The sequence below is a fragment of the Chiloscyllium punctatum genome, chromosome 11 (genome assembly GCF_047496795.1).
Source record: "Chiloscyllium punctatum isolate Juve2018m chromosome 11, sChiPun1.3, whole genome shotgun sequence".
NCBI lineage: Eukaryota > Metazoa > Chordata > Chondrichthyes > Orectolobiformes > Hemiscylliidae > Chiloscyllium > Chiloscyllium punctatum.
Genome location: NC_092749.1, coordinates 111517476 through 111540585, shown reverse-complemented (window position 1 = coordinate 111540585; position 23110 = coordinate 111517476). Strand labels below are relative to the sequence as shown.

The following is a 23110-nucleotide window of genomic DNA, read 5'->3' as shown; positions in this document are numbered from 1 at the left end:
TCTGTTGTGAGAGGAGATGTGTAGCTGTAGGTCTCTCTGCTGTGAAGGTTCAGTACTTGTTCCTCGTTACGTCCAAATTATTTTTGTCTAAAAATCAAAAATAATGATCGAAAATGGTTAATCTAATAGGTGCAGAACTGCTCCATTGGCAGAATGGTCAGCTGATTTCACTGAGGGACCCGTCTCTCAATGCAAATGGTATGTTATTAGAAGTGTACTGGACTAAGGAGTAAAGATGTCTTATCACAGCCTTGGTGAGTCCACGTCTGGGGTACTGTCTGAGGGTTTGGTCTCCTTACCTGCAGGAAGAGATACCTATTAAAGAAGCAGTGCATGATATGTCCACCAGACTGATTCCTGGGATTGTCCAATGAGGATAAATGAAAGAAACTGGGTGTATATTCTCTGGAATCTAGAAGAATGAGAGGTGATCTCCATTCAACAATACAGCATTTTTTGCAGGCTACAAAAGGGTCGATGCAGGAAGGAGGTTTATCCCCGGGTGGGAGCATCTGCAACCAGGGGAGATGGTTTCAGGGTAAGGGGTGGGCCATCTAGGACTGAGATGAGGAGGAATTTCTTCCCTCTTTGGAATTCTTTTCCCAGAAGAGGGCGGCACGGTGGCACAGTGGTTAGCACTGCTGCCTCACAGCGCCAGAGAGACTCCGGTTTCAATTCCCGCCTCAGGCGACTGACTGTGTGGAGTTTGCACATTCTCCCAGTGTCTGCGTGGGTTTCCTCCGGGTGCTCCGGTTTCCTCCCACAGTCCAAAGATGTGCAGGTCAGGTGAATTGGCCATGCTAAATTGCCTGTAGTGTTAGGTAAGGGGTAAATGTAGGGGTATGGGTGGGTTGTGCTTCGGCGGGGCGGTGTGGACTTGTTGGGCCAAAAGGCCTGTTTCCACACTGTAATGTAATCTAAAAGACTGTGGAGACTCAGTTGTTGAGTATGTTGAGCTCAGGAGATTTTTACAGATTGGAATTAGCAAGCAATAGGGAAATATTGCAGGAAAATGGTGTTGGGGTAGATCAGCCATGATCTTACGGAACGGCAGAGCAAATCTGAAGGGCTGACTGGCCTCCTCCTGCTCCTATTTCTTATGTTCTATTCCTTTCATTCCAACAGTAGAAGCTTATTCTTCAAGCCGCTTGCTCAAACATTCGGTGAAGCTAAAAGAGAAAAGATTTTGTATTTTTAGTACCTTTCACACACCCCCCTGCCCTCTCCCTGCCCTGGGGTGTTCCAAAGTGCTTCATTATTAATGAAAGACTCTTAAATTTAGTTTGACAACACTCCTGTGAAGTGTCTTCGAACACCTTACTGCATGTAGGTGCTACATGAATGCAAGTAGCCTTCAATGAAATAAGAATAGTAATTGCTGGAGAGACTCAGCAGGTCTGTAGAGAGAGAAAAACAGAGTGAATATTTCGAGTGCAGTCAGAATCTTCTTTGAAACAAAGGTTCAGAGAAGAATCTGTTCCAAAGAAGTCACACCAGACTCAAAATGATCACTCTGTTTCTGTCTCTGTCCCTGTTTCAGGGCGGCATGATGGGTCAGTGGTTAACACTGTCGCTTCACAGCGCCAGGGATCGGGGTTCGGTTCCAGCCTCGGGTGACTGTCTGTGTGGAGTTTACACATTTTCCCCGTGTCTCTGTGGGTTTCCTCTGGGTGCTCTCATTCCCTCCCACAGTCCAAAGGTGAATTGGCCATGCTAAGTTGCCCATAGTGTTAGATGGTCAGGGGTAAATGTAGAGGAATGGGTCTGGGTGGGTTACTCTTCGGAGGCTCAGTGTGGACTTGTTGGGCTGAAAGGCTTGTTTCCACACTATAGGGAACCTAATCTCCCCAGATGCTACCAGACCTGCTGAGTTTCTCCAGCGCTCTATTTCAGATCTCCAGCATCGACTGTTTTTGCCTTTAGTTGTTGTTGATGAGGAATTGTCACTACAATATGTTTTCTTGCTTTGTTGGGGTCAGTGTGAGAACACCAAGGTTACAATAAATGCGATAAAATATTGGCGAACCCGTTTGGGTGGTTTGGATTGTTATAGAATCCCTACAGTGTAGAAGCAGGCCATTTAGCCCATCGAATCCACACCGACCCTCTGAAAGGCATCCTTGCCAGACCCATGCCCCTACCCTATCACCCTGCATTTCCCATGGTCAATCCACCTAGCATGCACCTCCCTGGGCACTATGGGCAATTTCCCATGTCCAATCCATCTTTAGTCCGTGGGAGGAAACCAGAGCACCCGGAGGAAACCCACTCAGACACGGGAAGAACGTGCAAACTCCACACACGCTGTCGCCTGAGGCTGGAATCAAACATGGATCCCTAGCGCTGTGAGGCAGTAGGGCTAACCACTGAGCCACTGTGCCACCCAAATAGGATTGTGCGAGGAATCTTGGGTTGGGTTGTTGTGACAATGCCATGCTCCTCTTCAGTTTAGGTCGCAAGGTCTCCGATATGCACGTGAACCAGGGCAGACAGCGCTGCTATCTCCCATTCTTCCATGGCACTCCCTCCTCTCCTGCATTGCAGCAGCAGTCCAGATTATCTGGCCAACAGATAACAGTATCTCGTTTTTGTATTGTGATTGTGGTCACACTCCACACTAATGTGATTCGAGGCTGGTATTCTATTTTAAAGGTGGTCAATGGAAACACGTGAATAGTTTGATACCTACACTGAAAATCAGCTTGACAGCGACTAACTCTGTGAAGGAAGAAAGCAATTAGCATTTATTTAGTCCCAACATCTGAGGGGCACCTCAGTTTAGAAGAAAAATAGAAAACCAGGGTTGGACTAGGCCATTCGGCCCTTCAAACCTGCTCTATCGTTCAGTACAATCATCTAACTAACTCCCCCGTTCCTGCTTTCTCCCCATACCTTTTGGTCCATTTAGCCCAAAGAACCATATCTACACCTTTCTTGTAAACATCCAATATTTTGGCCTCCTCCACTTACTGAGGTAGTGAAGTCCACAGGCTCACCACTCTCGGTGACGTTCTAAGGAAGGGTCACTTGACCTAAAACAACACCTCTGCTTTTTATCTACAGATGCTGTCAGACCTGTTGAGATTTTCCAGCAATTTCTGTTCTTGTTCCTCAGGCTGTAACCCCTGGTTCTGGACTCCCTGGTCACCAGGAACATTCTTCCTGTGTTTACCCTGACCAGTCCTGTTTGAATTTCATAGGTTTCTATGAGAGCCCACCCTTGTTCTTCTAAACGCCAGGGAATATAGTCAACTGAACAGAGAGCAAATCGACCATTAACAAACCGAGCAATTTCTCTGTAATGACCTATTTCTGAATATAACAAGAATCTAATAGGACGCTGTTCGAATAAATACAAGTCCACTTATATGATAAAACAATCATTTAAAATGTAATCTCTCAATGTTCACACTAGATTTCCATTTTGGAATGTTCTTCTAATCTCACCAGCCTTTCTCCTCTGTCACTCCTGCTGTCTTCCTCCTCCTCTGTCTGCCGAGTCCTGGTGTCTGGAATACCATGGCCGTGCCGTGGTACTGTTTATGAATAGATGGATAGATGGTGCTTTTTACAGAGCATGGACATTTCATGTGAGAGCCACTATTGTACTTCTCCAACAGTGGATTTGCAATTAGTTAATTAATTATTTGCTCAATGAACTGATCCGGTCTCTCTTTATATGCCAGTCCTGCCATCGCACTTCACATCTCAATCAAAAGAAGGCCCTTCCAGAGACACTGCATGAAATCACCTGATCGTTGTATAAACCCATTTGGGCCATCAATGTCCTTGAGGGAAAGTAATCTGCCACCCTTACCTGGTCTGTGACTCCAGATCCAGAGCAATATGGTTGACACATAACTGCCCTCTGAAATGTACCAGCCAGTGTGTCGACACAATGGCTTTGAGAGGTGAATTTGGTCCTGGGTTTTTCTTGAAGAGAGGTTTTAAGGTAAAGGCGCCAAGCTAGCTATTGAAAGCCCATAAGGTAAACAGCTTGTGAGGCCTTGTTTTTCTTTCTGAGGTAGGAACAATAGAAGCAGCCTGGATGGGTGGGGCAAGCCCCTGTAGAACCAGGATTTTTAGTTCCAGTTTTTTTTCTGGCAGTTGCTGGGGTCTTGAAGTTAGGTTTGGAAGCTGCAGTACATCTCTCCCTGCTGCATCTCTCTCTGAGTTTTCTCTTGATATTTTTTTCTCCTGGGCTAGACAATTTACCCGTGAGATGATCTATTTTACTGAATTTGCCTTTTTCCCGAGGGCGTTCTAATGGGAACTTGCTATATTGGAACAGATACTGTTTAGCAGTCAAATAATCTACTATTCTGTTGAGCTTTCCAATAGTTAAATTATTGCAATTTTTTCTTTTGTTTTCTATTTTAACTCCAGTATATAAATAAAGTGTGGTCTGCGAAACATTGAATAGTTTGATCAGTCAAATTGCACCTGGCATGCAATACCTCTCCTATACCTTGAAAATAAGAAAAAGTTGGTGTCAAGCTTACCTTCTGAGTATATTTTGAGTCTTGTTTGGTCCGGCTTATAACACAAGACACTCAGTTTTATCAAAGGAAACATCTCACCGCCATGTTTTCAAAGGCAAAACATGCTGGCATTTTTATCTTATTCTTTTATGGGATGTGGGTGTCACTGGCAAGGCTGGCATGTGTTGCCCATCCCTAATTGCCCCTCGAATTGAGTGCTTTGCTTGGCAGAGGGTAGTTAACAGTTAAGACGTTTGCAATAACTGATGTATCATTTTTGAGAGTTGAAATTAAATTCCACCGACTAACATAAAGGGATTTAAACTGCTGCTGACTTCAATTATCAAGGAAAGTGCAGATTACATTTTTAATTTACAAATTGAAATTGGTTGAGTAGGTTGCTGGCTTAGACAATGACACCTACATCCCAGGAACAGATGAAAATAAGATTTGTTTGGGGCCTGTAACCATGAGGGGCCTAGATCACGTTTCATGGGTTCACAGAATTATTCTAGAGCAAATGTAGGCCATTTGGCCCATCACAATGGCACTAGCTCTCTGAATGATCATCTCAGGGAGTGCTGCTCCCCTGCTTTCTCCCTGTTACCCTGCATGTTCTTCATTTTCTAATGGATAATCCAATTGCCTCTTGAGTGCTGTGATTGAACCTGCCTCCACCAGATCCTAACCACTCTCCCTCCTTTCAGTTCTGTGTCTTTTGTTTATTGCTTTAAATTTGTGCTCTCTCTTTCATCAGTGGGAACAGTTTGGCCCTATTTCCTCTCTCCAGAACCGTCATGATTTTGATCACTTCAATCTGATTTCCTCCCACCCTTCCATTCTCTAAGGAAAACAGTGCCAGCCAATCTAACCTGTCTTTGAAATGGAAATTCTTCATCCCTGGAACCACTCTGCACTTTCTTCAATGACTTGCACAGTGTGGAGCCCAGCACCTTTCCTCTCTTTATACTTTCCTGCAAATGGGAGTCGTTGGCAAGGCCAGTATTTGTCGCTCAATTCTAATTGCCCTTGAACTGAGTGGCATTTTCGGCCATTTCAGATGGCAGTGAAGAATCAATGCCATTGCCACGCATCTGGAGTCACATTGAGACCAGACCTAAAGGACATTGATGTAATGTCTGGAGACACAATGTTATGTTAACCCTGGTTCCCTGAATATAGAGACTGGAGTCTTTACTGAGAACAGGTATCAGAAGATTCATTCATAGGGCAATTAAATATCGAATAATTTTATCACAGCCATTGCTATAGTCTGGGCTCACGTGATTGGCTACCTTTTCTGCTGAATTACAAAGTACAGGAGCAGCCAATCAAGGTGGGGCTGATCCTTTTATATACAGGCATATCAAAACATAACTCTCATAAAGATCAGAGATACATGCAATATCACAGCAAACATTACCGTTTACATCAATGACTATAAAACTATCGCTGAATGTTACTGAGACTAACTTTTAATTATGGATTTATTAATTGAATTTCAATCCCAGCAGTTGTCTATGTAGGATTCAAAACCATACTGGAAGAACTTAAGCCTGGGCATCTGCAGTACTCGTCGTGACATTATGACTACCTTGTCTTATTCCCCAAGTACTCCAGCTGAGGTGAAATTAGTAATATATTTAAGATTAACACTGCCTCATTGCTCTTGGACTCCATACCTCTATTTATAAAGGTTTGGATACTGCTCTATCAATCTGTCCTTTTAATGATTCATGCAAGCAAACACCCAGATCCCACCACTCCTGCCCCCGCTTTACAGCATTTACAGAGAAACTGTTTTTGTCAAAGTGTTGGATAGCTGAGATTGCTGATTGACAAGTGAAACAGCATGAGGAGAAGCTCTTCACACAGTGAGTCATAGACCCACCGAGTTATACAGCACAGGAACAGACTCTTCCCACTCATCCATACTGACCAGATATTTTAAACTGATCTAGACTCATTTGCCAGCATTTGGTCCATATCCACCTAAACCCTTCCTATTCACGTACCCATCCTGATACCTTTTAAATGTTGTCATTGTACCAGCCTCCACCACTTTTTATGGCAGCTCATTCCATACATGCACCACCCTCTGAAAGAAAACATTGCCCTTCAGTCTCTTTTAAATCTTTCCCCTCTCACCCTAAACTTATGACCTCTAGTTTTGGAAACCCCAACCCTGGGAAAAAGATCTTGGTTGTGCACCTTATCTATGCTCCTCATGATTTTATCTGAAGTCATATATAAAGTCTATGAAGTCATCCCTCAGTCTCCGACGCTCCAGGGAAAACAGCCCCAGCCTGTTCAGCCTCTCCCTGTAGCTCAGATCCTCCAACCCTGGCAACATCCTTGTAAATCTTTTCTGAACCCTTTCGAGTTTCACAGCATCCTTCCTACAGGAGGGAGACCAGAATTGCACGCAATATTCCAACAGTGGCCTAACCAATGCCCTGTACAGCTGCAACATGACCTCCCAACTCCTGTACTCAAAGCTCTGACCAATAAAGGTAAGTGTACCAAATACCTTCTTCAGCACCCAGTTTACGTGGGATTCCATTTCCAGTGGTCAGGATCTGGAATGATTTGTTTGAGAACTGTAATGGTGTGAGGTTCAGTTCTAGATTTCAAAAGAGAATTGGATAATCATCTGAACAGAATTTATGTGCAGGCCTGTGGGGAAAGGGTTGGACAGGGGGACTAGATGAGTTTCTTTTACACAGAGCCAACACATACCCAGTAGACTGAATGGTCTCCTTCTGTGCTCTATCTGATCTATGATTCAGGAGGTAGAAGCATGTTGCAATGGGCTACAGAGAACATACACACACCACCATTTTTAAAAGGTTGAAGACAGTGTTTGCCACTTGTTTCATACAATCTAAAAGTTTCTCAGTTGTCCAGCTGAAAACCTTCTGTGCTTCTTTTCTCTTGTGTCCAATTATTGCAAATGCATCTCACAACCTACAACAACAGCCTGCATCCACATTGTGGCATTAGGTAATAAACATTCCAAGTTGCTTCAGAAACAGGAGAAATGAAAGCTCTAAGCCAGGTAAGAAGAAAGGTAACCTGTGTGTGAACGGAAGAGTTTCCAGCCTCTGGAAGATGGATAAAAAATTATGGTGATGAGAAATTTAGGGAGGGTTTTCTAAAGGGTCACGTGGGGTGGAAGGGAGCCAGTGAGCAACAATAGATGTACTTTCTTCCTTGTAATCACGTAAGCATTCAATAATTTTGAACATTAACTGAGAGCCTGAACCTTTCTTGGAAATAGAGATGGAAACGTCCAGCTGTGTTTTTATCAATTTTGACCTGAGGTAAAGATCTAGCTTTACTTGGTTCCTTGGGAATGAATGGCAGGTTGCGTTCCTTGGAAGCTTCAAGAATTTAATTGAAAGGCTTGTGTTCGAAGAAGGATAATTACAGAGTAGCGGATTTTTGAATATAGAGAAACTGTGTTGCCTGAAGTCAATGACCAAACGATATAAATGATCTCAGACTTGATAGCTAATCTTGCCTTTCAGATTCTTCACACTTGCTTCATTTCAAATCTGACTCAGGACACACTGAGCGTGGTTTCCCCGAATATCTAACATCGAGACTCAACCTAACTTTGGGTCACAATCTAATTTCCAAGACTTTGGAGCTGAAACAGAGGACTGATAGCAGTGACAGCAATAAACAAGTAAGAGATACACAACATATGGAATGGATGTTGTACAGTTCAGTTACTGTTGGTGGATAGTTTTTTTTCAGTGTTTGTTATTATTCAGATGTAGCACAAGTTGGTTTGGATCATGAGGGTTCCTTTTTCATATGTATGCATGCTTATCCATAAGAGTCGACAGAGTCGACAGACAAAAGCACAGCAAGTCAGGCAGCATCCAAGAAGCAGGAGAGTTGACGTTTCAGCAGGACCCTTCATCAGGACCTGACTCTGCTGTTCCCTGATGCTGCCTGACCTGTTGTGCTTTTCCAGTACCACACTGCATCGACTCTGACTCTCCAGAATCTGCAGTCCTCATCTTCTCCATATTTATCCATAATCAAACTTTAAAACAGATATCAACTTTATTCTTCACAAAAGTTGGCGATTGCTTTCTTACATGCTTTTAGATAAACGATTTTTGAAGATAAATATTACACTTCATTTTAATTAAGTATTTAATACTTAGTACTTAAATGTAGGAGGTTGCTTGGAAAGTTTGCATGAAAGTTTTTCAGGTGGTAAAGAGTGAGGAGGTTAGCTGTAAACTGCAGGACGATGGCAATAGACTGGTCAGGTGGAAAGTGTGAGGTATTGCAGTTAGTCAGGATGAATAAGGCAAGGGATTACAATATGTACGATAGGGCCTTAGAAAGTACTGAAGATCAGAGGAACATTGGTGTGCTATCCACAGATCCCTGAAGGTAGTGGGGTAAGTGGATAATGTGGTTACGAAGGGAATTGGGATTTGTGCCTTTGTTAGCTGAGGCAATGAAAATAAAAGGTGGGGGGGGGGGGGGGGGGGGGTTCAGGGCAGTAGCTCAGTGGCTAGCACTGCTGCCTTCATCGCCAGGACCCAGGTACAATTCCAGCCTTGGGTGGCTGTGCGGAATTTGTACATTCTCCCTGAGTTTGTGTGGGTTTCCTCTGGGTGCTCTGGTTTCCTCCCACAGTCCAAAGATGTGCAGGTTAGGTGGATTGGCCATGGGAAATTGTCAATAGTGTTCAGGGATGTGTAGGCTAAGTTTATTAATCAGGGGTAAATGTAGAATAATAGGGTAGCGGAATGAGTCTGGGTGAGATACTCTTCAGAGGGTCAGTGTGCCCTTGTTGGGTCAGATGGCCTGTCTGCACACTGTGGGGATTCTATGGTAAGGTTCTATGAAAAGCAAGGGGATTATGCTGGAGTTGTACAAGATGCTGGTTTGCCTGAAACTGGTGTGCAATTCTGATCATCACATTATAGGAAGGATGCAATTGCACTCGAGAGGGTTAAGAGGGGATTTACCAGGATGTTGCCTGGGCTAGAAGGTCTAAGCTATGAGGAAAGATTGGACAGGCTGGGTAGTTTTCCTTAGAGAAGCAAAGGTTGAGGGAGGACCTGCGAGGGATGTATAAGATTATGAGGGGCAGAGATGGGATGGATAGGGAGGTACTTGCTCCAAAGCAGAGAGTTCAATAAGCAGCAGGTATGGATTTAAGGTAAGAGGTAGATGACTAACTAGAACATTCAGGGAAATGTTTTCTCAGGAAGTGATAGAAGTTAGGAACTTATTGCCTGAAAGAGGGGTTGAGTCAGAAATTCTCACAGCATTTAGACTGCATTTAGATAGTCACTTGCTTTTCCACAGCCTCCAGGGCAATGGGCCAAGAGCAGGAGAATGGCATTCATGCTGTCAGATCTTTGTGGATTTGGATTGGACATGATGGGCCAAATGTCCTCCTTCTGTGTCGTAATGATCCAAAAGATAAGTTTAATAATAGATTTGAGAATGGAGTGTTAAGAGGGAAAATCTAAATCAATCAATTAAATATAAGACACCTAATCCTCTTTATTGGAAAATATCAGATTCTGTCATGATGGGTCTGCATGAAGTGCACAAAATCAGTAAAACCACTCACTATCTTTGCCAGACGGAAGTTGTCCAAATCTATTTCTGTTTCCGGTCAACTTTGTTCCTTAGTGATGTTGGGATAATGATGGTGTGGTGGTAATGTCAATGGGCTGGCAATCCAGGGTAAAGCTCTGGGTTCACATCCCACACTGGCAATTTAAATTCAATTAATAAATCTGGATTTGAAAACCAGTCTCAGTGACGGTGACCGTGGTTGTAAAAAGGCATCTGGTTCACTAATTTGCTCGAAGGAAGGAAATCTGCCACAATCTTATTTAGAATCACAGAATCCCTGGGCTGTGGAAGTAGGCCATTTGGCCCATCGTGTCCACACTGCTCCTCCGAAGAGCATTCGACCCAGACGTATCCCCCTACCATATCTCTGTAACCCTGCATTTCCCATGGCTAATCCACCTAGCCTGCACATCCCTGGACACTATGGTGAATTTAGCATGGCTAATCCACACCAACCTACACTACTTTGGATTTGGTCCAGACCTGCAGTGTCGTGGTTAACTCTTAACTGCCCTCTGAAGAAAAGAACCCTGCAATTTTCTCAGTTCAAGGGCAATTAGGATGCTGACTTTGCCAGTGATGCATTGAAAGAGGTAAAACAAACCTGGTTTATTACAGCTGCTTCCAGTTCTCCCTTCACCCTCTGGCTTCTGTTTCACATTGACATGGAGGGAAAGGACCAGGGAATGCTGCCCAGGAGAAGACTGCAGAGGGGATTTACTGGACAGTGTCAAGCATCAGACACTGGAGAAACAGAGGTTGTTCGCTGACCAGAGAAGCATAGTGCAAAGCAAAGCACAGTACATGTGCCTTTGACGTGAATTATATCCACATAAATAACATGGTTGATTACAAATGCACATGTCCAATTATTCCTGTCCTTCCAAACCCCCTCTTCACCTGAAGACAATATGTGGTCTTGACTCCTCGTTCGCAACACGGTGTGAGATTGATTAATTGTAGCACTTTGTATAAACCCTGTCTGTTCTAAACAAATGAGAAGATCACAGTGGGCTGAATAAAGCCAACAGCTTTAAGCCCAAAAATAGACTGATGGAAGGATGAAACAAAGGTTATGGAAATATCAGTCTCCCATAAATCCTCTTGGAAATGTAGCATTTACATTAACTATCCTGCAAATGCTGTGCCCTACATACTTATGAAAAATAAAAGTAATTCACTGACACAGGCATCTAATAAAGAAATAAAAGCCCTCCTCAATTTATTTTCTTAATTTAAAATGATTAAAACATGACTATATCTTAACGTGAGCTATTGCATTTTCAATTTTAGACATCAGGGTAGACACTTATATTAATATTCTTTACATCAACATTAGAATTGTAAGGCATTTGTGGCAGACAAAGAGGTCACTGACCCATTGTGTCTGAGCTGGCCACAGTATAATCCACCCAGTCCAGTCCCACTGTACAGCATTTAGTCATAGAGTCATACAGCACAGAAACCGACCCTTCGGCCCAACTCGTCCATGCTGACCAGGTTTCCTAAACTGAACTAGTCCCATTTGCCTCCATTTAGCCCATATCCCTCTAAACCTTTTCCTAGCCATGTACCTGTCTAAATGTCTTTTAAATGTTGTAATTGTGCCCAGCTCTACCACTCCTTCTGGCAGCTCATTCCACACATGTACCACCCTCTGTGTGAAAAAGTTGCCCCGTCTAAATCTTTCCTCCTCACCTTAAACCTATGCCTGCTGGTTTTAGACTCCTCCACTCCAGGGAAAAGGCCTTAATATTTACCCTATCCATGCCCCTCATGATTTTATAAACCTCTATAAGGTCATCCCTCAGCCTCTGACATGCCAGGTTAAAAATGTCCTAGCCTATCCACCCTCTTATTATAACTCAAACCCTCCAGTCTCAGTAACATCCTTGTAAATCTTTTTTGCACCTTTTCTAGTTTAATAACATCCTTCCTATAGCAGGGTAATTAGAAATGCACACCGTACTCTAAATGTGGCCTGACTAATGTCTTGTACATCTGTAACATGACGCCTCAACTCCTGTAATGAATGCTGTGACTGATGAAGGCTAGTGTGCCAAACGCCTTCTTCAACTCCCTGTCTACTTGTGGCACCACTTTCTAGGAAATACGAACCTGCACTCCTAGGTCTCTCTGTTCCCTACCATTAACTGTGTAAGTCCTGCCCTGGTTTGCATTACCAAAATGCAATACCTCACATTTATCTGAATTAAACTCCTTAGCCATCTGGCCAAGATCCCATTGTACTCTTAGAAAGCTTTCTTCACTGTCCACTACACCACCCATTTTGGTGTCATCCACATGCCCCCTATGTTCTCATCCATATCATTTGTATAAATGATGGACAACAGTGGACCCAGCACCAATCCTTGCGGCACACCACTGGTCACAGGCCTCCAGTCTGAAAAACAACCCTCCACCACCGCCTTCTGTCTCCTACTGTCAGACCAGTTTTGTACCCAATTTCTGTAGTCTGCAGGTTACAACACTTAAGGTGTAGATCCTGCACCCCTTGTAAATGAATCAAAGCTTTCTGCCTTTCAGGCAGTGAGTTCCAGACCCCTATCACCCTCACTGTCCTCTAACATTTCTGCAGATCACTTTAAATCTATGCCCCAATCCCTGGCTTCTCTGCTTAGTACATTGGCCCTTTGCATCCACTCAATGCGAGCCCCTGTGAATCTTAACACCATAAGACCATAAGACATAGGAATGGAAATAAGGCCATTCAGCCCATCGAGTCCACTCTGCCATTCAATCATGGCTGATGGGCATTTCAATACTATTTGCCCGCACTCTCCCCGTAGCCCTTAATTCCTTGTGAGGTTAAGAATTTATTAATCTCTACCTTGAAGACATTTAACGTCCCAGCCTCCACTGCGCTTCATGGCAATGAATTCCACAGGCCCACCACTCTCTGGCTGAAGAAATGTCTCCTCATTTCCGTTCTAAATTGACCCTCTCTAATTCTAAGGCTGTGCACACGGGTCCTAGTCTCCCCGCCTAACGGAAACAAATTCCCAGCGCCCGCCCTTTCTAAGCCATGAATTATGTTGAAAGTTCCCATTAGATCTCTCTCAACCTTCTAAACTCTAATGAATACAATCCCAGGATCCTCAGCTGTTATCGTATGTCAGGCCTACCATTCCAGGGATCATCCGTGTGAATCTCTGTTGGACACGCTCCAGTGTCACTATGTCCTCCCTGAGGTGTGGGGCCCAAAACTGGACACAGTATTCTAAATGGGGCCCAACCAGAGCTTTATAAAATCTCAGTAGCACATCGCTGCTTTTACATTCCAACTCAATCTTGTACCGCTCAATCAAATCTCCCTCCCATCTTCCTGACCCACACCAGCTCCCGTGCTCCAGAGAGAACAACCCCAGACAAGCCACCTTTTTCTCAGAGCTGGGCATCTTTACAGACTGGGCAACATCTTCGTAAATCACCTCCATACCCTCTTTAGTAAATTACTATTTAAGTATTAAGAATAAAAAGGACTGACCTATTTGATCGTGTAATTTGTTTCACCCTCCTCCAAGGCCTCATGCTGGCTTTTTTATTTAGTTTGCAATTCCACCTCCTATGGTGTTGCTCATGGGAAGACAGGAGCACTCCTCAGATTTAGAAAGAATGAAGTTTTACTGTGGATTCTTTGGATCTATGTGCAAGCTCAGACCATACAGCTCAGTTTCCTTTCAACAAGAAGTAACATGGCGTGGCTACAGAACAGCATACTCTGAGCTATAGTCATTCTAACATCCTAGCAGAGACTTTTCACATGGCTACTGCTATGATCCTAGCTGTTAGTACAACTGGACAAGTCAGATTGCAGAGTGAAATCTGCCTTGATAGATCATATGTGTTCTCTGTTGTTTAGTGAGTCAATGTGGCAGTTAGTGACTAAGTATTGTGTTCAGTTTTGGTCACCTTGCTAGAGAAAGGATGTTACTAAACTGGAAAGAGTTCAGAAGAAATTTACAAGGACACTGTCAGGACTCAATGGTCTGAGTTATAGTGAGAGGTTGGATAAGCTAGGAGTTTTTTCTTTCGAGAGTAAGATACTGAGAGGGGACCTTATAAGAGGTGTATAAGATCATGAGAGACACGGTTAGGGTGAATGCACTCAGCCTTTTTCCAGGAGTTGGGGAATTGAGGACTGGAGGGCATCAAGTTTAAGGTTAGAGGGGAAAGAATAAAAGGAATCTGAGGGGCAACTTTTTTTACACAGAGGGTGGTACGCATATAGAATGAGCTGCCAGCGGAAGTGGTTGAGGCGGGTACATTAATAACATTTAAAAGGCATTTGGACAAATACATGGATAGGAAAGGATTAGATGGATATGGGGCAAGTGCAGGGAAATGAGGTTAGTGTGGATGGATATTTTGGTTGACATGGACCAGTTTGGGCCAAAAGGCCTGTTTCCGTGCTCTGGGACTCTATGACATACTCATGAGAGGCTGCAGATTTTCTTTAAGAACAGAACACAAAATTTATCACACCTAACTAAAATTAAGACCAACGAAGCTCTCTAAAAAGTGTGACAATTAGAATGATCTCAAAGCATGCAGCAGAACCAACATCCAACATCCCTGACACCATCCAGTATAGAGACTCAAAAGTTCAGAGAAATTACACCTCCATCCTCTCCACTCTCCCCATCTACCACCTCCCAACATTTCACCTTTTTAGGGATCATGACAGTTTCTTTGCTGTTTGTATTATTTAATAACTAATATCATACTTGGAACATAGGAGCTGAATGAGGCCATTCAACCCATCATGACAATTCTATAAGATAGTGGGCTCATCTGCTTGCGGTCTCAACTCCACTTTCTAGTTTGTCTCTCCACAGCCCTTAACGTCCGTGTCTAGTAAACATTTGTCCAACCCTACCCTGAATAAGCTCAATGAAGCCACTGCTTTCTAGGAACAGCATTCCACCGATTAATAACTCCCTGAAAAAGAAACATTCTCTTTGTTTCCCTCTTAAACCGTGTCCCCTGGTCCTCTTCAAGTTCTCCCACTGGTGTCTCCCACAAGAGGGAACCTCCCTCCTGTATCCACAATATCAAGTCCCCTCTTTCTTACTAGTGACTTCTTTCATAGGAACTAAGATACTGTGCTGTCAGAGGCGATATCTTTCAGATGAGATGTGAGAGGGAGGTCCTGTCAACACTCTCCAGAGAGTGTAAAAGAGTCCATGGCACTCTTTTGAAAATGAACAGTGGATATTCCTAGTGTCCCTCAATCTAACACCACAAAATCAGATTATCTGGTCATTATCATAGAATGCCTATAGTGTGAAAATAGGCTGTTTGGCCCATCGAGTCCATACCAACCCTCCAAGGAGTACACCACCCAGACCAACATTCCCTATCCTATCCCTGCAACCCTGAATTTCCTATAGCTAATCCACCTAACCTGCACATTCCTGAACACTATGGGCAATTTCTCCTGGCCAATCCACCCTAACCTGCACATCTTTGGAATGTGGGAGGAAACCGGAGCCCCAGGAGGAAACCCACATGTGTTTGCATTGGTTTGCCATGTGTGGGATTACTATGGGTGGGTTTGCCATATGTGGGATTACCATGTGTGGGTTTACTATGTGTGGGATTACCATGCGTGGGATTACCATGAGTGGGATTACCATGCGTGGGATTGCCATGAGTGGGTTCACCATGTGGGGGATTACAATGCGTGGGTTTACCATGGGTGGGATTACCATGCATGGGTTTAACCATGGGTGGGATTACCATGCGTGAGTTTGCCATGTGTGGGATTACCATGCGTGGGTTTACCATGTATGGGCTTGCCATGTGTGGGTTTGCCATGTGTGGGTTTACCATATGTGGGATAACCATGTGTGGGATTACCAAGCGTGGGTTTGCCTTGCGTGGGATTACCGTAGGTGGGTTTACTATGGGTGGCTTTATCATCTGTGGGATTACCATAAATGGGATCTTGCTGTGTGCCCGTCAGCTGCTGTGTTTCTAATGTTACAACAGTGTCAACATGACTAACCTGTATCTGCTGGTTAACTGACCCTTTGTGACACTGCAAAATGTCTCATGCAGTTGACACAAATCATAGCAGTATTAGCAATGAACTTGAAAAAAGACTCTCATCAATTCCATTGATTAATTAGTTCCAGAAATGCTCCCTTGAGATGTTATTGATCCTTTTCAGTGAGAGAATCCATCATCAGTGATCGGCCATTGCTCAAGATGCAAAGTACAGACACACAGTTACTTTAGGTTAGCTGGTTAGGATATTTTTCACAAGTCACTTTGTTAACTCAGTGGGTTTTGATCTTTTACCATCTCTGGCTACAGATGCTGTTTGCCCACACTGTCTGTCATTAGCCAGTCTGACTTTCAGTGTTCGATAGCTGTGTTTGAAGAGCTGACTATGCCATAATGTGATTAAAGGTTTCCGGTCAGATCGAGAGAACAATGAAGGCATTTCTAGTGCTGATGCTGTGTCGACTGTTTCTATCCTGTTTTTGCAAAGTCAAATGAACTAAATTCTCTGATTAACCAATGGACAGTCGCTCAAATGTGGACTGTAACATAGGAAAAGTCAAATTCTAAATGAAACTTCAACATATCAGATGATTACTTGGATAGAAAGAGTGTGCAAGGGTATTGGGGAAAGGCAAGGGATTGAAGCTAGGGAATGATGCTCATTTGAAGAGCAAGTGCTGGCACAATGGACCGAATGGCCTCCTGCACCATAACATTCAGTGAAATTTCAATTCAAGTGCCATTTTGGGGAGAGGGACTCTAAGGTCCACAGTGCCCGCAGGTTATTAAAGACCTCAGGGATGTACCCATGGGCAGTATACCACCTCTCGATGTACACTTAGACATAGACGGAATGTCTGAACATTACCAGGCAGGCAGGTCTAACAATCCCCTTCATGGCTTGTTCTCCAGACATGGTAATGACTCTCTTGGCCAAGCCCAAGGGAGATCCCTCCAATTTGTAGCCCTTGCCCCACACCCCTTCCTCCTCACTGTGGGCTCAGACATCAGGAGCACAGGCCTGAGATGCTAGGAAATCATCAAAAATTAACATCAGGGCTGCAACCTTGTACTGCCGAAGTAAACATGAAGAGCAGACTCTTTTTTTAAATACCCAAACTAACCACTTCAGAGATATTCTGGCTCCTAGTTCAGAGGTTGGGACATTACCATACACCATAAGAGCCCTTCAGAACACAGACTCCTTCAGGCCACAGAAAACATAAGCTGTCCTTGATAATTGAGTGTGTATGTGTATACGCTGAGAGCAGCTGACATGAATTGCTGCAAGGCTAGGCCATTTATGGACACACACACACACACACACACACACACAGACACATGGTTGACGATGCCCTCCAGCACTTCTTCTCCACTTCCCGTACCTCTGCCCTTGACCCCACCCCTCTCAACGCAAGAAGGACAGAACCCCCCGGTCCTTACCTTGCACCTCAACCTCCGCGTACATCGCATCATCCTCCGCCACTTCCACCACCTCTAAACGGACTCCACCACCAGAGGTATATTTCCCTCCCTACCCCTATCAACATTCTGAAAAGACCATCTCCTCTGCAACTCCCTCATCAGGTCTACGCCCCCGCAAACCCATACGCCCCCACTCTTGGCTCTTTTCCCTGCCATCGCAGGAAGTGCAAAACCTGTGCCCACATCACTCCCCTCACCTCCATCCAAGGCCCCAAGGGATCCTTCCACCTCCGTCAGAAATTTACCCTATATCTCTACCAATGTCATCTGCTGCATCCGTTGCACCCGGTGCGGTCTCCTCTACACTGGGGAGACAGGACACCTTCTTGAGGATCGTTTCAGAGAACATCTCTGGGACACCTGCAACCGCCAATTCCACCATCCACTGGATGAACACTTCAACTCCCCCTCCCACTCCGTCAAGGACATACAGGTCTTGGGCCTCCTCCATCGCCAAACCGTTACCACCCGACACCTGGAGGAGGAACGCTTCATTTTTCGCCTTGGGACCCTGCAACCACATGGGATAAATGTGGATTTCAATGGCTTCTTTATTTCCCCTCCCCCCACATTATCCCAGGTCCAAGCCTCTTACTCAGCACCGCCCTCCGGACCCATCCATCACTTCCCCCCCGACCTATCACCTTCTCCCTCACCTTCATCCACCTATCACTTTCTAAGCAACCTTTCCCCAAAGCCCACCCCCTCCCATTTATCTCTCAGTCCCAGACCACAAGCTTCATTCCTGATGAAAGACTTTTGCCCGAAACGTTGATTTTCCTGCTCCCTGGATGCTGCCTGACCTGCTGTGCTTTTCCAGCACCACACTCACGACACACAAATACACACACACACACACACGCACCTAACTGAGAGGGGACTGGTCTGTCTGAGGTAAATGTGATGCTGCATTGGGTTTTTAGTATTGAACTTTGTGAATGTACCAATGTGAAAGACATGTCAAATCCTTCTTCTTCCTTTCCCAAATGGATGTTTACCACATTAACACTCAGTTCATTAAAAGCATCTTTGTAATTATTCCTGACTTCCAGCCAACACTTATATGAAACTTCTTGTTCCTTTACATTCATTAATCTTCCCGTTTCATTGAAACCATTATCACCACTCGACCTAGCTTAGACCTTATATATTTAATGAACATTTTTACACAGACTGAATCTCTTGCTATTAGCCTGAATTTCATCACCTGAATACAGATTTTTCATTAATTTCCCAATTAATAAATATTCCTTTTGATTAATATACCAGCATGAAAAGATGTATTTTTTAGTTCTTTCAGGAGATGTGGACATTGTTGGCAAGGTCAAAGATACAAGCTCATAACAACATAAGAGGTATGAGCAGGAGTAGGCCATTTAGACCATCAGGCCTTCCCTGCCATCTTATGATGATGGCTCATCTTGGGATCAGCTGCACTTTCCTGCCCACCCTTGTTTAAAGGAAAGAATTTCTTTTCATCTCGGTCTTAAATAATCAGCCCCTTATCGAGAAACTGTGCCCCTCCCCAGCTCATGTTTCATATTCCTGACAACCAGAAGCAATCTCTCAGTGTCTGCTCTATCAAGGTCCCTTCCGAATCTTGTATGTTTCAATGTGATCACCATTCATTCTTCTAAACTCCAGAGAATTCAGGCCCGATTTGCTCAGCCTCCCTTCATTGTGCACAACCCCCTCATCACAGGGACTAATCTTTTGCATTGTTACCTCAACACAACTACTTCCCTTCATAAATGTGGAAATCTAAAACTGCTTATTGAATTTACCATGTGGTATTGCCAAAGTCCCGTACAATTTTAGCAAGATGTTTTCATTCACGTTTTGCAATCCCCTTGTAATGGTTGAGGACACAGAAGGTGCTTTCTAAGGAGCTCCAGTGAATTTCTGCCGTGCGTCTTGTCGATGGCACACACCGCTGCTACTGAGTGTCAGTGGTGGAGACAGCTGCTGAAATGGGTCCCAGATGGTGTCGAGGTTCTTGAGTGCTCTTGGACCTGCAGTTATCCAGGCAGGAATATTCCACCACACTCCTGACTCATGCCATGTAGATGGCGGACAAGTTATGGGGAATTAGGAAGTGAATCGCTGCAGAATTCCCAGCTTCTGATCTGCACATGCAATCATTCTGTGTGTTATGTTGTGAGTCTGTTTCCAAAATGTTTCTGTAAGTTAGTAACTCTTTGCAAAAGCAAGACACTGCAACAGGGAAAATTTTAATTGAAAATGCTCTGATATCCTTCTGCTTAAAGGTGCCCATTACAACTCCATCTACTGATAGTCGTGTGGCAAACGGATCGAGCAGGATGGACACGTTGAAAAGTGAGATGCACTTAAACCTTAATCTGTTTGTTTACTTATGATTATAGTATAGTTTGTACTTACATTGTTCTTTATCAGCAATTGAAAAAAGATTTGTAAAGCTAAAGCTAAAGCTTCATCCAAGGGCATGGGCATCACTGGCAAGGCCAACATCTGTCGCCCACCACTCATTGCCTCTGAACTGAGCGGCCACTTTCGAGGGAAGTTAAGAGTCTACCTCATTGCTGTGGACTTGAAGTCACCCCTGGGACAGACCAAGTAAGGGCGGCAGATTTCCCTCCCTAAAGGACGTGAGTGAGCCCGATGCATATTTATGATCATTGATGGTAGTCTCGTGGTCGCCATCAGTGAGATGACTGACTCTATATGTTATTCATTGTCTTTATTTCCATCAGCTGCTGAGGAGAGATTTGAATCCATTATCTCTGTCCTATCATCTCCAAGTTGGTTCTCTGTTTGGAACAAAATAAATATCAGAACGACTACTCCCCACCCCCCCCCCCCCCCCCCCCCCCAATTGGCTGAGCCCCACAGATTGAAATTGTTTGTTGAATTGATAGTTTGAGTGTGCCTATTTGATGTAGCTGAACCTTTAAGAGGGCATACCTTGAACTTTTGTCACTCACTACCCACCTAACAATGAATTCGTTCCCCATGGCTTGTTACTCAGTTTGAAGAAGCAGTGCTATAATCCAGATGTGTTATACTTGGCTCCGGTGAATGTAAACTATAAACAATCTCATTGTCAAACAAAGGGCGGTCATTATTAATTCATAGATCATAGAATTCCAGAATTTCTATAGCACAGAAGGAGGCCATTCAGTCCATCGTGCCTATACCACCTGTCCAAATGAGCATCATTACCTATGTGCTGGAGAAGGTACTGAGGGATAAAATCTATTTATACTTGGAAAAGAATGGGCCTATCAGTGATAGGCACATGGTTTTGTGCGGGGTAGATCATGCCTTACCAACTTAATAGAGTTCTTTGAGGAAGTGACCAAGTTGTTAGATGAAGGAAGGGCTGTTGATGTCATATACATGGACTTTAGTAAGGCATTTGATAAGGTTCCCCATTGTAAACTAATGGAGAAAGTGAAGTCACATGGTGCGCAGGGTGTTCTAGCTAGGTGGATAAAGAACTGGTTGAGCAACAGGAGACAGAGAGTAGTAGTTGAAGGGAGTTTCTCGAAATGGAGAAAGGTGACCAGTGGTGTTCCACAGGGGCCACTGTTGTCTGTAATATACATAAATGATCTAGAAGAGGGCATTGTTGGTCTGATCTGTAAGTTTGCAGACCACACGAAGATTGGTGGAGTAACAGAAAGCGTAGGAGACTGTCAAAGAATACAGGGGAATATAGATGGACTGGAGAGTTGGGTGGAGAAGTGGCAGATGAGTTCAATCCAGGCAAATGTGAAGTATTGCATTTTGGGAAGTCTAATTATAGAGCCAGCTATACTGTAAATGGAAGAGCCTTGGAAAAAATTGATGAACAGAGAGATCTGGGAGTTCAGGTCCATTGTACCCTGAAGGTGGCTGCACAGGTGGATAGAGTGGTCAAGAAGGCATATGGTATCGGATGGAGTATTGAGTATAAGATCTGGCAGATCATGTTAAAATTGTATAAGACATTGGTTTGGCCGCATTTAGAATATTGTGTACACTTCTGTTTGCCACATTACCAAAAGGATGTGGATGCTTTGAAGAGGATGCAGAGAAGATTTATGAGGATGTTGCCTGGTATGGAAGGTGCTAGCTATGAAGAGAGGTTGAGTAGGTTAGGTTTGTTTTCATTAGAAAAAAGGAGATTGAGGGTGGACCTGATTGAGGTCTACAAAATCATGAAGGGTATAGACAGGGTAGATAGAGATAAGCTATTTTCCCAGGGTGAGGGATTCAATAATGAGAGGTCATACATTCAAGATGAGAGGTGAAAAGTTTAAAGGGGACATACGCGGCAAGTGCTTTAGACAGAGGGTGGTAGGTGCCTGGAACGTGTTGCCAGCAGAGGTAGTAGAGGCAGGCACGGTAGATTCATTTAGGGTGTGTCTGGACAGATGCATGAGAAGGTGGGGAGCAGAGGGATACAGATGCTTAGGAATTGGGTAATAGATTTAGACAGTGGATTTGGATCAGCACAGGCTTGGAGGGCCGAAGGGCCTATTCCTGGGCTGTAAATTTTCTTTGTTCTTGTTCTTAGTGCTAAGCTCCTGCCTTTTCCCCATTCCTTGCACACAATTTCTATCCAAATAACCATCTAATTCCACCACATTTCCAGGCAGCGCATTCCATACCCTAACCACTAGCTGGGTGGAAAATGTTTTTTTTCTCATATTGCCCTTGCTTTTTCTGCACATTGCTTCAAATTTACATCCGCTCGTTCTTGTTACTTTGATGACCAGGAACAGGCATTTTTGTCCCTGTGTACATTGTCCAATCTGCTCCATCAATCACGAAGGGTTTGCTAATCCTTGTGTGTGCTTGGTATATTTCTGTTTAGAGTGTAATAACTATCCATGACCCTTGTTTGCAATGATGCTGCAGAGAAACTGGTAAATAGGATACTAGGTACCAAACCTTAACCCTATGGGAGTCTAATTTCGGGGCTAGAATGGATGTTCTGTCTTGAACTGAGGTGAGATCAAAATTGAACAAATTTTACTCAGCTTCCCCATCAAGTATTCTTGTGAAAAATTGCTAACCTCTTTATCTAGAAGTCCAAATTAATAAAAATGTGAGAGGCTAGAAATTTTCAGTAGCAGTGGTGGAGAAAGGACATTAATGTACTGGTTCTGTATTATACAGAGTGTCTGGTATTCAATTATACTGACTGCTGTGGGACTGAGTCATAAACTGCTTCAAAAAGAGAGAGACATGCTGTCAGCAATTTTCATTTTGCACTCATCAGGACAGAATCACAAGAATACCAAATTTCAAGGGGAACAATAACTAATACTGCATAAAAAGAGGGTGCCTATTGGTTAGTAGATGGATCTGATGGGTAGAGGCGTTGCCATGGAGAATTCAGCAGGGAATGGTTAATTGAAAATTAGACAAGTTGACTGTGATTGGTAAATGGGTAAAAAAAAAAGGGCTGCAGATGCTGGAAACCAGATTCTAGATTAGAGTGGTGCTGGAAAAGCACAGCA

At 43.9% G+C, this 23110-nt stretch overlaps 1 protein-coding gene across 2 annotated transcripts in view; it reads left to right on the top strand.

Annotated features, from left to right (window-relative positions):
- LOC140483334 (uncharacterized) overlaps nt 1-23110 on the top strand; it is a 134440-nt gene that overhangs the window by 93087 nt on the left and 18243 nt on the right. Inside the window, exons 9-10 of one of the 2 annotated variants that reach the window (XM_072581530.1) lie at nt 8012-8172; nt 19889-19958. The exons of the other annotated variant lie outside the window; for it this stretch is intronic. Coding sequence (XP_072437631.1) covers nt 8012-8172; nt 19889-19958 — 231 coding nt within the window. The remainder of the gene's footprint in view (nt 1-8011; nt 8173-19888; nt 19959-23110) is intronic. 2 annotated transcript variants of the gene reach the window in all.